General features: G+C 45.5%; 1 protein-coding gene across 1 annotated transcript in view; it reads right to left on the bottom strand.

Annotated features, from left to right (window-relative positions):
- The window catches only part of LOC310798517 (histone-lysine N-methyltransferase 2C-like), a gene marked incomplete at its 5' end in the record, with an annotated part of 164,777 nt that overhangs the window by 49,075 nt on the left and 100,037 nt on the right, over nt 1–15,665 (bottom strand). Inside the window, 7 exons of the mRNA XM_083661052.1 lie at nt 604–836; nt 3,486–3,549; nt 5,989–6,091; nt 8,615–8,729; nt 9,615–10,469; nt 11,254–11,335; nt 15,183–15,439. Coding sequence (XP_083517178.1) covers nt 604–836; nt 3,486–3,549; nt 5,989–6,091; nt 8,615–8,729; nt 9,615–10,469; nt 11,254–11,335; nt 15,183–15,439 — 1,709 coding nt within the window. The remainder of the gene's footprint in view (nt 1–603; nt 837–3,485; nt 3,550–5,988; nt 6,092–8,614; nt 8,730–9,614; nt 10,470–11,253; nt 11,336–15,182; nt 15,440–15,665) is intronic.

Raw genomic sequence — 15,665 nt, 5'->3', positions numbered from 1 at the left:
GTGTGTGTGTTCGTTGCGGCTGTGTGTCTCTCTCTGTGCTCTCTCTCACACTAGTCCCGAGAGAGAGAGAGAGAGAGAGAGAGAGAGAAGGAGAGGAGAGAGAGAGCAGCATAGCGCTCGGCACAGAGTGGGAGGCAGACAGACACTGAGGGAGCGCTGTCACTGGGGGCAAAGAACGGACAAAAGGAGAAGGGCAGATTGCGCGCGTGTACAAAGGTTATATAGAGCTTATGACGTCATAAGCTCCTGCGTTTTAGCACCTCGCGCACTGCTGTCTTCAATGAGGAAGTACTTTGTAGAATCTTGTAGAAAAGTGTCGATTTTAAGGCTTTGGGTTGAAAGTAATGTATAATAATTTCTGAGGCACAAAATTACTAACATAAGACCCTAAATAACATAGTTAGAACGTTTTTGTGGATTTTGGTTTCCAGGGACTTTAAGACATTGGATACTTAAGGGTCTTAATTTTGCCTAAATTGATTTATCAACTTTTCATACTTTTCAATTCCCCGCGGATACCCTGAATTATGTACTGGTACCATAGTGGTACCTGGTTTCATTACCCAACCTTAAGATGTGTCAGTAACCGTAGGTGTTGTGTACCTGCTCCAGCTGTTTCTGCACAGCTGCCTGCTGCTCTCCGACCAGGCTCAGCTGGTTCTGGTCGTCCTCGGCCAACACACGGCCGGACTTCTTGGCCGTCCTCTGCTTGGCTGACAAAGCCTTCTTGGCCTTGCGGTGCGTGGCGAGCTGCTCCTCTAGGAGGCGCTGTTGCATCTGGAGAAGCTGCTGCGTCTCCCCCAGCCACTCCTCATACTGCCGCCGCTGAGTCTCGTCTGCACGGAACGAGAAGAGGGGACCAGGCAACATTCACTTTAGCTCAATATTTCGATAAAAGGTTTCCATTTCATTTGTTGAAATACTTTTTCTCTCCAAAAGGTGAGAATTGGAATGCCTTTTATTCTGAAAGTAAATTGATGCATTTCCATTGGTAGTCGCTGTTTTGAAAGAGCCCAAATATTGCTGTCGTTATGGGAAGCGGTCATTTTCTAAGTAAATCCATCGCAAGAACTAACAAAGAGGGTTCCCTCTGTGACCAAAGTTACTTCCTCGTTTGCTTAATGCGCCTCGCGTAAACGAGGAAGTAACTTTGGTTACAGACGGGAACCTTCTTTGTTAGGTCTCGGTATGGATTTACTTCGAAGATGACCGTTTCCCGTAACTTTGGATGATTATTTCACCGGGTGGTGAGTACACCAGTCACAACCTGTACATGTGAATGTTTCTGCTGCTGTTAGAAAGTCTATTTTGTGTGACTGAATGGGGGTAGGCAGCTGTACCATATACTGCCATTGTAGTGCTAAGCTAGTAGCAGTGAGGGCTGTGCCGCAGTTTGTACTGCACACAAAGTGAAGATAAAGCAATATGACAAATAGGCGAATCTCCAAAAATGGTGGCGTATCCCTTGAAAGTGTCCAGTAATGCACCTGCCCTGCAGCCTGTGACAGTGAGTTTATCCACTGAAACGCCGCGCTCCGGGGGAGCAGCTGAACGGGTTGGGAGGCAACGTGAAAGTGTCAATGGTGTTTACAACATGCTGTTTACCTGTCTTTTTTTTATGTGTATGAGCGGTAATTTGGAGGTAAAAAAAAAAAACAACCAAAAAAAGTATTAGGTTTTGTTCAGCAAGATAATCTTCACAAATGCATTTTTTTTTCTTCTTTTTTTAAGCAATTTCTAGCAGTCACAATTCCTGTCATTTAGGCATTTGAACAGAGAATCAAATTGTACTGTGAGATAAAGGGATCATCCATTTCTAGTGGACAGACGGAGCGATTCTCTGATACTCACTGCTGAAGCCCGGGCCAAAGCTGTGTGTGTGTGTGTGTGTGTGTGTGTGTGTGTGTGTGTGTGTGTGTGTGTGTGTGTGTGATTCTCTGATACTCACTGCTGAAGCCCGGGCCAAAGCTGTGTGTGTGTGTGTGTGTGTGTGTGATTCTCTGATACTCACTGCTGAAGCCCGGGCCAAAGCTGTGTGTGTGTGTGTGTGTGTGTGTGTGATTCTCTGATACTCACTGCTGAAGCCAGGGCCAAAGCTGTGTGTGTGTGTGTGTGTGTGTGTGTGTGATTCTCTGATACTCACTGCTGAAGCCAGGGCCAAAGCTCTGTGTGTGTGTGTGTGTGTGTGTGTGTGTGTGTGTGTGTGTGTGTGTGTAGGGTCTTTCACACCGGCCTTGAAAGCCGAAAATTGCACGGAAATTAGGATTCGCGGCTCCGATGTGAAAGGCATGAACGCGCGTTGGTGGGTAATTCTTGTACGCCTTTTGTCCCTGCACCAAAGGTTGTCACATCGCCGTATTGGCGGACAACCCGCCTCCACTTGAAAGGTCGTCGCAGCGAGCCGGAAAAGGTGCAAATGGTCAGCTCATTCATAAAAAAATTACAGGGGAAATCACCTCATGTATCAAGAAAGTGACGAGTGAAAGTAAAAAAAGTAGACTGATAGACAGACCTATCTCCACACACCACACTGCACTGTGCGAGGCAGCGCTTCATACGAATCGCTCATAAGATTGTGGTGTTTTTGCAATGTCACCGTAGGTAATTATTATGTATATTAACTTTATTACAACTTTGGCATGGCAATATCTGCTGCTTTACCTTAACACAGTGTGACTGTTACAGTCACAACAGCCAACTAGTCCGCTGCTCTCGCTTCAGGCAGCCTCGCACTGTCCCCCTGTCTAGTGCAGGCTGCGGCTGAACAGAAAGCACTGAGGTGAGGTGTCAAGATTTCATCTCTGAGCTCTCTGATAGGCTATTGCTTGATGTGTAACCAATCAGATAGCGCTGTGGGCGGGACATTGCTCCAGACACAGAACTACTGTAGGAGAGGATTCTTCCAGGTGCAGCAGCCGCAAATTAGCGCATTTTTTTATTAAGTTATGACATCGGCAAACAGCCAATGAAAATGCCGATACAGATCTCCTCAGCGGACTAGGAGAAGGAGGAAAGTCTGTTGTTGAATTGAATTCGTTCATCATACAGTAGCCTAGGCTACACTAACCTATGAAAATATTAATTTGGGCTAGGAGGAGCTGGAAATCCCTCTGCTCGCCTTTCAATCCGGGAGCAGGGGATTTCACCTGAAAGTACACAGCAGCACGGGAATGTGGCCGTGCTGCGGGCTCTGTGTGAAAACAATTTCTGTGGAGAGGCTGCCAGGCTTGACGGGCTTCCCGAACTACAATTTTGCGTGATCTGTGTGTGAAAGAGCCTTCTGATTCTCTGATACTCACTGCTGAAGCCAGGGCCAAAGCTGTGTGTGTGTGTGTGTTTCTCTGATACTCACTGCTGAAGCCCGGGCCAAAGCTGTGTGTGTGTGTGTGTGTGTGTGTGTGTGTGTGTGTGTGTGTGTGTGTGTGTGTGTGTGTGTGTGTGTGTGTGTGTGTGTGTGTGTCTGTGTGTGATTCTCTGATACTCACTGCTGAAGCCAGGGCCAAAGCTGGGGGGCATCGGCCTCACCAGCTGGGGGGTCGACTTCCCATCCTGAGAAGAAGACAGGACATTCTGACAACAAACCCAGAGTGAAGCAGGACAAGAGACAGAGTGAAGCGGGACAAGAGACAGAGTGAAGCGGGACAAGAGACATAGTGAAGCGGGACAAGAGACAGAGTGAAGTAGGATAAGAGACAGAGTGAAGCGGGACAAGAGACATAGTGAAGCAGGACAAGAGACATAGTGAAGCGGGACAAGAGACAGAGTGAAGCGGGACAAGAGACAGAGTGAAGCGGGACAAGAGACAGAGTGAAGTAGGATAAGAGACAGAGTGAAGCGGGACAAGAGACAGAGTGAAGTAGGATAAGAGACAGAGTGAAGAGGGACAAGAGACAGAGTGAAGTAGGATAAGAGACAGAGTGAAGCGGGACAAGAGACAGAGTGAAGAGGGATAAGAGACAGAGTGAAGCGGGACAAGAGACAGAGTGAAGTAGGATAAGAGACAGAGTGAAGCGGGACAAGAGACAGAGTGAAGTAGGATAAGAGACAGAGTGAAGCGGGACAAGAGACAGAGTGAAGTAGGATAAGAGACAGAGTGAAGCGGGACAAGAGACAGAGTGAAGTAGGATAAGAGACAGAGTGAAGCGGGACAAGAGACAGAGTGAAGAGGGATAAGAGACAGAGTGAAGCGGGACAAGAGACAGAGTGAAGTAGGATAAGAGACAGAGTGAAGCGGGACAAGAGACAGAGTGAAGTAGGATAAGAGACAGAGTGAAGCGGGACAAGAGACAGAGTGAAGCGGGATAAGAGACAGAGTGAAGCGGGACAAGAGACAGAGTGAAGTAGGATAAGAGACAGAGTGAAGTAGGATAAGAGACAGAGTGAAGTGGGACAAGAGACATAGTGAAGCGGGACAAGAGACAGAGTGAAGTAGGATAAGAGACAGAGTGAAGTAGGATAAGAGACAGAGTGAAGTAGGATAAGAGACAGAGTGAAGTAGGATAAGAGACAGAGTGAAGTAGGATAAGAGACAGAGTGAAGCGGGACAAGAGACAGAGTGAAGCGGGATAAGAGACAGAGTGAAGTAGGATAAGAGACAGAGTGAAGAGGGATAAGAGACAGAGTGAAGCGGGATAAGAGACAGAGTGAAGTAGGATAAGAGACAGAGTGAAGCGGGACAAGAGACAGAGTGAAGTAGGATAAGAGACAGAGTGAAGCGGGATAAGAGACAGAGTGAAGTAGGATAAGAGACAGAGTGAAGTAGGATAAGAGACAGAGTGAAGCGGGACAAGAGACAGAGTGAAGTAGGATAAGAGACAGAGTGAAGCGGGACAAGAGACAGAGTGAAGAAGGATAAGAGACAGAGTGAAGCGGGACAAGAGACAGAGTGAAGTAGGATAAGAGACAGAGTGAAGTGGGACAAGAGACAGAGTGAAGCGGGACAAGAGACAGAGTGAAGTAGGATAAGAGACAGAGTGAAGTAGGATAAGAGACAGAGTGAAGCGGGACAAGAGACATAGTGAAGCGGAACAAGAGACCGAGTGAAGTAGGATAAGAGACAGAGTGAAGCAGGACAAGAGACAGAGTGAAGTAGGATAAGAGACATAGTGAAGTAGGATAAGAGACAGAGTGAAGTAGGATAAGAGACAGACTGAAGCGGGACAAGAGACAGAGTGAAGAGGGATAAGAGACAGAGTGAAGCGGGACAAGAGACAGAGTGAAGTAGGATAAGAGACAGAGTGAAGTGGGACAAGAGACATAGTGAAGCGGGACAAGAGACAGAGTGAAGTAGGATAAGAGACAGAGTGAAGTAGGATAAGAGACAGAGTGAAGTAGGATAAGAGACAGAGTGAAGCGGGACAAGAGACAGAGTGAAGTAGGATAAGAGACAGAGTGAAGCAGGACAAGAGACAGAGTGAAGTAGGATAAGAGACATAGTGAAGTAGGATAAGAGACAGAGTGAAGCGGGACAAGAGACAGAGTGAAGCGGGACAAGAGACATAGTGAAGCGGGACAAGAGACAGAGTGAAGTAGGATAAGAGACAGAGTGAAGTAGGATAAGAGACAGAGTGAAGTAGGATAAGAGACAGAGTGAAGCAGGACAAGAGACAGAGTGAAGTAGGATAAGAGACAGAGTGAAGTGGGACAAGAGACATAGTGAAGCGGGACAAGAGACAGAGTGAAGTAGGATAAGAGACAGAGTGAAGTAGGATAAGAGACAGAGTGAAGTAGGATAAGAGACATAGTGAAGTAGGATAAGAGACAGAGTGAAGCGGGACAAGAGACAGAGTGAAGCGGGACAAGAGACAGAGTGAAGTAGGATAAGAGACAGAGTGAAGCGGGACAAGAGACAGAGTGAAGCGGGACAAGAGACAGAGTGAAGTAGGATAAGAGACAGAGTGAAGTAGGATAAGAGACAGAGTGAAGCAGGACAAGAGACAGAGTGAAGTGGGACAAGAGATTGGAAGCGAGTGTTGTGTTGGTACAGACCTGCATCTGTCCCGTCGGGCCAGGAGGAACAGGAACAGGAGGGGGGCGAGCAGGAGCAGGAGCAGCAGCCTCTGGACCCTGGGGCCCTGGAGCCTGCTGGAACCTAACACACACACACACACACACACACACACACACACACACACACACACCCCAAAGTGAACTTGTACAGGTCGATATTTGGACAGGCTAATCATATTGATGTTAGCTAGCCAGGCTAAACAGCTAGGCGGACGTTAGCATAGAAATAGCTAGCTAAGCCAGTGTTACTTTCGTAACCTTCCTGGTCAATGCTTCCCGGCCGTAGTCGAGATGGCCCAGGGAATAGTAGGCAGAATATCAGCTTTTTTTGATGCAGTAACAAAGCTTCAAATCTTTTCCTTGTGGCTGTTACTTTATTGCCATAACATATACAGTTTAACATGTCTAGCTGCGTACATCTCCATCCCCGCTACACAAAACGTGACTTCCCAGAATTCCCCGGTACTCCCCCAAAATGCTCTTAAAGAGACAGGCTAGACCTGTCCGATTAGCCCCGATAGAAGAGCCGGTAAAAACAAGGGAAAAATATAGCGGCAATGAAAGCGGTATATGGGGGGTTTTCCCCCAGCGTCTAGTCTTGCGTGCCAGCTGTAGTAACATTTTGTGGGCGTCCCCACACAGACCGACTGTATCTATGGTCCCTCTCAAATGCATCAGGCGCTGTGAAACAACAACGCTAGCACGTTGCTACATGCGGAAAATTGCAGGTTTTGCAGAAGATTTGGATTGTGCAATAAAGCAGGCTGCTTTGTACTTTTGGTAGATGGTTGTAAAGATAACAGAGCCTTTTCCACCCGCTCGCCCAGAGTGGAGGTATGACCAGCCAGAGTCTCTCCCGGTGCAGGGAGATAGTCTGGCAAGCGAGACTACAGGCAAACCTGCTTAGCTTCCCAGACAAGCCAGTGATGTGATGCAGGAGCTATGGTGCAGGCATATAAATAATAACAATGCACAACCAACAAGCATAGTTAACAACAGGGTATTACTGGCTCACTAGTTGAAAATCTTAGCTACAGTTCGCTAGCTGCTATTAGCTACATATCACTAGCTGCTAGGGGTGTCACGATACACTCAGTTCACGATACGATACGTATCACGATACTGGGTTCACGATAACGATACGATACGATACGATTTTAACAATATTTTTTTAAACTTGAATAATGACAATATATGACTGGAAAAGTAGTATTTTATTTGAAATGCACAAATACAAAACATGCTGTTGTGGGAAATTGTTATTACAATAACAACTAGAAAAAACATGAGATTGGAGATAAGGCTTATCTTGAAATAGAATGAGTTACACCGTCACTTAGATTTACTTTGAACTAAAAGGTTTCTCAGCAGTATAAATTCTCATTATGCATCTTCAGTTTTTCTTCAAACTCAAACAAGACTTTTCTTAATCTATTTTTTATGCATCTTCAGTTTTTCCTGTCAAGTAAACAGTTTTGCCAGAAACTCAATTGAATGGTTTATCTCCTGTATAACTTCTCATGTGTCTCTTCAGAGACTTGTTCAACTGAACTACTTTCCACACATTGAACTTCAACAAACAAAGACGTTTCTTAGTCTATTTTTTGAAAAAAAAAAAAAAAAAAAAATTGTGATATGAGATTTCATCTCAACGATACATATCGTGACGTTTTACTATCGCGAAATTTCGTGGGACGATATATTGTGACACCCCTACTAGCTGCTAACCATTACCTAGAGATCACTAGCTGCCAGTGTTGGGCAAGTTACTGAAAATTGGTAATTAGTTACAGTTACTAGTTACTTCTCTCAAAAAGTAATTTAATTACTTTAAAGTTACTAGTTACTCCAAAGTAATTAGTTACTAGGGAAGGTAACTTTTGCATTACTTTTAAAAGTCCACTTCGATTGTCTTACAGTGTGGCATTGGACATTAATTTGCTTATTGGGGAGGCTTATAGCCTACACAAGGTCATTAGCCTCTGGGGCTCTGGCTGCAGCTGCAGCTCTCTCCCCGAACGAGGTCTGAGGATCAGAAACCGGATAATCCTGTGAAGTTGTCCGTTATTTTCATGTCCTATAAAGTAACTAGTAACAAGCCCAGTTACTATTTTAGTAACTGTAACTGAGTTACCAAATTTGAAAAGTAATTAGTTAGATTACTAGTTACTGCAAAAAGTAGTTAAGTTACTTAGTAACTAGTTACTCCCAACACTGCTAGCTGCTAACCATTAACTGCTGCTAACCGTTAGCTACAGATCACTAGCTGCTAACCATTACCTACAGATCACTAGCTACTAACCGTTCGCTACAGATCACTAGCTACTAACCATTCGCTACAGATCACTAGCTACTAACCGTTAGCTACAGATCACTAGCTGCTAACCATTACCTACAGATCACTAGCTACTAACCGTTCGCTACAGATCACTAGCTACTAACCGTTCGCTACAGATCACTAGCTACTAACCGTTTGCTACAGATCACTAGCTACTAACCGTTCGCTACAGATCACTAGCTGCTTAACTATTTGTTAGAAGGAGGGAGGCTGAACGTGTGATGGCGCTATGAGCTGAGTTGGGAGCAGAGGGGTAAGGGGTCGTACCTGTTGATGACCATGGGGTTCAGACCCAGGCTGCTCTGGGTCATCACCTTGTTGATCCCCTTCAGAGCCACCATCTTGGCCTTCATAATGGGATCAGAGATGGAGTCCAGTTCTGCTGCTCTCACACACACACACACACACACACACACACACACAAACACACAGAGAGAGAGACACAGACACACAGGTGAGCACACTGTTAACATGCCCTAGATAAAAAAAGGCCTAAATGTAATTAATTTGCTAATAATACATTTGAATTCTACAGCCCTTTTTAAGTGTCCACAAAGTGCTTCAACAATCCAATCAATCAATCGGGGTTGGGGTAGGACCATTTTCCATGTTGACAACGATTACCCGTGTTGTTGGGGTACTCCCAAACATTGCCTAAAGTAACATAAGGCTGAATGGCCACACCACTGCGCTGTGGGCTCCAAGGTATTTGTGTTTGTATGAGTCTGGACAGACATGGATATAGACTGCTGACTTGGTGGCGGAAGCATACAACAGCGATGCAGTATTTATAGTTTTCTTACTTTCATCAGGTGCATTTTATCCTACTTTGGAATATTATGTTTTTAACAGGTTAGGGAATATTGTATAATGTCTTTAGTGGGTTAGGGAATATTAAAATGTTTTTAGCGGGTTAGGGAATATTATAATGTTTTAGTGTGTTAGGGTTAGCAAAAACATTATAATTCCAAAGTGGGATAAAATCCACCAGATGAAACTAAGAATATGAAAATAAGCTTTAAAGAATAGTGATTCCAGATTCCAGAGAGAAATAGGCCCTGTGTTTAGATGAAACGGTCAGGTGGGAGCGCGGACATGGAAACCAGGAAGGGGCCTAAAATTGAACCCTGAGGAACTCCACAGGTAATGGGAGCTGAAGAAGAAGAATGACGCTGTGTTCTTGATGCCAAACCACAGTTTGAGGATTTAATTGAGAATTAATGTTCTGTCGATCGATTAATAGAATAATGCTTTTTGTACAGCTCACCCATGTTAGGGAACAGAGAGTCGGAGCTGGATCTCTGTCTGATCAGTGCCTGCATGTGTTTCTGCTGTTGCTGCTCCTGGCGCTCCTGGTCCAGGAGATCCTGCAGCAGGAGAGGCTGCTCCTCCAGGAGTAATGGCCTGTTGGCCTGGCTCTCGTCCTGGATCTGGTCCTGGCTTTGGGCTTGCGGCTGGCCAGGGAGCCCTGGGAGTGGAGGCTGGGTCTGGGGGTTGAGGAGGAGGCCCGGCTGGGCGTGGAGTGCCGGCTGGGTCTGGGGGTTGAGGAGGAGCCGTGGCTGGGTGGGGAGCCCCGGGAGTGGAGGCTGGGTCTGGGGGTTGAGGAGGCGTGGCTGGGTGGGGAGCCCTGGGAGCGGAGGCTGCGTCTGGGGGTTGAGGAGGAGGCGTGGCTGGGCGGGGAGCCCTGTGAGCGGAGGCTGGGTTTGGGGGTTGAGGAGGAGGCGTGGCTGGGCGGGGAGCCCTGTGAGCGGAGGCTGGGTTTGGGGGTTGAGGAGGAGGCGTGGCTGGGCGGGGAGCCCTGTGAGCGGAGGCTGGATCTGGGGGTTGAAGAGGTGGCGCGGCTGGGCGGGGAGCCCTATCAGCGGAGGCTGGGTTTGGGGGTTGAGGAGGAGGCGTGGCTGGGTGGGGAGCCCTGGGAGTGGAGGCTGGGGGTTAAGGAGGAGGCATGGCTGGGCGGGGAGCCCTGGGGGCAGAAGCTGGGTCTGCGGGTTGAGGAGGAGGCGTGGCTGGGCAGGCGGGTGGGAGAGCATGTTGGGGGCAGGAGGGCGAGACTGGAGGTGGGGGGTGAGGAGAGAGATGGGGCCAAATCCATGTTGCTGCTGCTGGTAGATGGACAATTGGCCTGAGAGAGAGAGAGAGAGAGAGATCAGAGAGAGACACATTAACAACACTAATACAATTAATGTTTACTTGAATGGTTGGCACGCAAGTTTACTAGTCTAGTACACACATGGTTCCCACACCTTCTTTATTAAATATCAAATTTAACAACTTTTTAAGGACTTCCGGCCCCAATTCCCTCAAATTCAAGGACCCAACACAGCATAGTTTGAGACCTGCAGCAAGGTTAATTAGTTAGTTACAACTAGGGATGCACGATATATCGGCAATCATATCGGTATCGGCCGATGTTAGTCATTTTTTAACATATCGGTATCGGCCCGATGTTGCAATGTTAATATCAGTTATCGGTATCAGCCAAATTCTTCACATTAAGATGAAATAATGCAGTAAATCTATGATTTATGGCCTTTTACAAATGTTTTTGAAATAAAGAAATGCATTACTTTTTTCAAATTCAGTGTTTACATGTGTTTTTCAGTATGTACAAAATGTTATTATTATCATAGAAATGTGTTTTTATACAGATCATATCGACAATCGGTAAATATCGGTTATCGGCCATAACAGCAATGTTAATATCGGTTATGGGCATCGGCCAAAATGTTTATATCGGTGCATCCCTAGTTACAACATTGAGGTTCGCTTAATCAGAGCTTTCTCGCTTGCTTGCCTGCCGCTGTTTAACCTGCATCATTCAACTTGAATCACTCATGCACACATGTGACCAAGCCTATTCTCTAACATTTAAGTTCATGCTGAATCACGAGTGAGAAGCTATTTACCTGCTGCCATGGAGGTATGGCCTCTGGGTACCAAGCCTGAGGGCTCCGCCCCCACTAAGCCACCAGAGCCTTCCAACTTCTCCTGCAGGGAAGGAGAGAGGGAGCGAGGAAGGAAGGAGGAAAGAGGAAAGTAGGGAAGGAAAGATGAGGGAGACAGAGGAAAGATCAACTGATGCACTGAAGGATGAACCAAGTAAATGAAACTTCCTCCATGCTCTTTTTATTTATTTATTTGGAATATAAATAATTAGCGTCGCAGCTTTACAATAGCTTCAACCATTGTTAAAAACCAATCAGTATGATCAGTATTTAATTATTCTTGTTTTTAACTAATTGTTATAAAAAAGAATTGATTGAATTGGTTCAATTTCTCCATTGTTTACTAAGGTAATGGTAAATGACGGTGTTATTTATTTCCTTCTTAATCACATTTCCTATATTGTTTATTAATAGTAAATAAACAATGTGGTATCCATTACAGTATTTACACATTAATTATTCTGTGTGGAGTTTGCATGTTCTCCCCGTGCTCCCTTTTGGTTTCTCCATGCTAGCAATCGATTCCTAGGCTCATGCAGCTCACCCACTGCGCATCGCATACGCAGCTCGGCTGCTACGCGGCCTTGCCTACTCTATGACGTCACTGATGACATCACATCATTAGGTAATTAGGGCAATCACCTAATTAAAAAATCCAGCTCCGTCAGGTCACCCGCACGGGTGCTCTTTACACAGCCAGGGGGAAAATCCTATTACGCTCCCTGCAAGCTCTGCAATTGGCTCAGACTGCGGCTGCCTGCGACCATATTTGGATTTCCTTTCCACGCCCCCCCGTGTTGAATCTGTAGGCCTCTGCTGCTGTACGTGTCGAATCTGCCCAGCTCAAATGCCTGCGCCGCTGCCTTTGAAACAATAACAACAGCAGCGCTAGTCGCTAGCTCGTTGCTACACGCTGAAAACGTTTGATGTGGATTATGCAATGGTACGTTCGGTGGATGGCTGTAAACAGCCTTTTTCCCCTCTAGTCCACAATAGAAAGCGTCCCCAGCCAGACTCTCCCAGTCCCTATGCTGGGAGAGTCTGGCAAGCGAGACTACATCAATATGGACCCCCAATAAAAACATGTAGAAGATCATGGTCTGAGTCGTCTGAGTGGCACTCCACTGCAGCTGCCCACCGCTCCTGGCCAGCCCGTGGAGGATGATGAGCTAAGATGGGGAAAATGCAGAGGACAAATTTCACAGCACCTCTAATCATGTGTGTGTGGGCGTCCGGGTAGTGTAGCGGTAGATTCCCTGCCTACCAACACGGGGGTCGCAGGTTCGCACCCCCGTGTTACCTTCGGCTTGTTCGGGCGTCCATACAGGCACGATTGCCTGGTGTCTGCGGGTGATAACTGGTAACCTCGTGTCACCAGAGTCTCTCAAAGGAGAGAGCGCCTGGTACCCATTACTACAGGCAGGATGACGCGCCCCATGTTTTCCGGCCCTGTGTTCCGCCAGAACACAGTGGTCTTTCCGCTTTGGCCCATTGCATTGTGGCAAATAAAGACAGGGTTATCCGTCCTGTACCTTTACACATGTATATCTCCATTGAATATTGAGTTAATTTTATGAGCAATTCAAGCAAATCAGCCTCACAAGGGGCATCATAAGTCGATATCAATATATAGTTTAAAGTTAGCTTCAGTAAGAATTAATATGTATATGAATAATATAAAACTGTGCAATCATCCAGATTTGGAGTTCCTTGGCTCCCAACCTGCAGATCGAATAAACTGTCAAACTCTCTTCTACAAATTAAAGACCCACTAAAGTCAAAAATCAGTTTTTCTTCTTGTTCCTTCAATTGGATGTTTGAGCTTCACTGTGCAGAATGATGTCTGTGCAGAGTTTGACACTAGAAGCCTGTCTACACAATCGTCTGCTGACAGTGGAAAGTTTCTCTGTGCTCCCTGAATAGGCCATTTTCAACAAGCATGACTTGTGACATCACAAATACTGGAGCCAATCCCTGTCCAGTCTTCAGCAGTTAAAGCTGCAGGAGGCAGTTTTAGAGGCACTTTACACGAGGACGGTTTCCTATGGTGACGGGGAATTATTTTATCGTTAGTGCCTCCCTTTTAGACGGCGACGGCTAATTTGCGCTTAGGAAACGACACATTTTGAAACCACCCTCCTGAGTGGAATTCTTGGTGACGCTCCCCGCTGAGCGCGATTACGTTCAACATTCAGAATTAGGCAACACGGCGGCCAACTTCAGTTACATGTTCATAACGTTACTGCTGCGAGGAGCCGATAGCTGTACCCGGTCGGCATTTAACGTTAGTTACAAAAGCACGTCGACAGTGTTTTCTCACTGCCAGTAGCCTAACTACAACAGTAGGGGTGGAACAGATAGCTAGTCCGACTGCTGTCAGCACAGTCAGCGCTCCCGGTCCTCGCTGCTCGTTAAAGATTTCCAATAGGCGTTATTCTGATAAACTGGTCACATATATGTTACGTTCTCACCCGACAAATATTAAAACTTTAAAACAGTTTGTTGTTTTTTTTAGCTTGAAAACAGCTTTTTGGCAAGTCTAAATGACTGCGGTAGGCGTACTCTACTTCCGTGTTTAAAACCGGAAAGACGATTACGAAATGACGTCATGCAGAAGCGTCCTTGTATGGGCAAAGAATAAGGTGACACACTGCCACCTAGCGACATGGCATGTACATTACGGCATTTTAAAAAATCAACAGCGCTCATGTAAACAGGGAGAAGGTGTGAAGGAAACACTATTGTGTCGTTTCTTCCAGAAACTGTCCTCGTGTAAAGGGCCCCACAATCAACAACAATGGAATGTTAACCATAGCAACATAAGAGTAAAACCTGAATGGCCCTTGTTTGTGTGCTGTGATTGGCTACTTATGTTCTAGATCAGCGTTTCTCAACTGGTGGGTCGCGACCCAAAGGTGGGTCGCGGGGCCGTTTTGATTGGGTCGCGGACATTGGCCCAATTTTTTTTTTTTTTTTTCCATATTTCATTTGAGTTAAATTCCGATTATTGAAACTGGATTAGCCTGACCAGTTTTACTTGTTTAACAAGCTGAAGCATATGCTCTGCCTGTAATTCAAGAGAAGTCTGCCTTTTCATTTCATATTTAATTTTAGTTCAATTCAGATGATTGAAACTGGATTAGCATGTCCCCAGTTTAATTAAAAGTTATGACCAGTTTAACTAAAAAGCATATAGCCTGCCTGTGATTCAAGAAAAGTCTGCCTTTTTATTTCATATTAGTTAAATTCAGACTATTGAAACTGGATTAGCATGACCAGGTTAACTTGTTTTATTATTATTATTATTATTAACTTGTTTAAAAACATATAGGCATGTAATTCAAGATAAGTCTGCCTTTTAGTTCATATTTCATACAGTTCAAATAAGACTTTCTGAGCATGACCAGTTTGACTTGTTTAAATTTAATAGGCCTATAATTCAAGTCTGCCTTATTTCAATTGGTTTTTAGCCCTAGTTGCACTTCTGTTGCACTTTTTTGTTCATTTGAGGTTTATAACAGTGCATGAAGGCATTGTGTATTAAATTAATGCGCTATTTTTTGTGCAATAAATTTGAGTGGTTTAAAAAAAAATCAGAAATTTGGGTCGCGACTTCATGACAAGGAAAATAGTGGGTCCTGAGGCTACACCAGTTGAGAACCACTGTTCTAGATAACCTACACTGCAGCTTTAACATTTTGAAATCAATATTTGCAAATTAACAGATTTTGGATTTTTAATGAGGGAGAAGCAGGGGAAGTCATTTTAAGGAATTTAACCTATCAACTTTTTTTGTGGGAAAAACCATCAGACAAATTATATTTTATATACATCTTAAAACTTGACTTTAGGGGGTCTTTAAACTGCAGGTCACGGGGCAGATATGCTACCTTGGTGAGGAGGTGGGAGGAGGGGCAGGGCTGGGCCTCTGTTTTGACACAGTCGTTGACTTCCTGTTTGACCTGGCTTTCCGTCTTCCTGGCCCTGTCTTCTCTCTTTCTCTCCTCCACCGGCTGAGGCTCGCCCAGCTCCAGCTCCTCGTCCAGGTTTAGCTCGGGGTCGGCATAGGCGATCAGGTCGAACTTCCCCGACAGCAGGAAGTCATCCAGGTGGAGGTCGTTAGGACCCAGGTCCAGGTCCTCTTTACCTGGAGAGAAAGTCAACAAATTCATGACGACTGCTATCAGAAGATGTACGTCTTTTATAACACCAAAAGCCACCAAGCAGGTAACTCAGGTATTGTCAAATCTTGACTATTGCCCAGTAGTATGGTTGAATGCTACATTAGATATAAGGAAATTACAATTGATGAAAAAACAGAGCAGCACGCTTTGGACAAAAGTGTCTGCTAAATGACGTAAGGTACTGTCCCA

This window comes from Poromitra crassiceps, assembly GCF_964638095.1.
Source record: "Poromitra crassiceps genome assembly, chromosome: 2".
Taxonomy (NCBI): Eukaryota; Metazoa; Chordata; class Actinopteri; order Beryciformes; family Melamphaidae; genus Poromitra; species Poromitra crassiceps.
The sequence above is the reverse complement of the archived record's forward strand: the minus strand, read 5'-3'. Positions and strand labels throughout refer to the sequence as shown.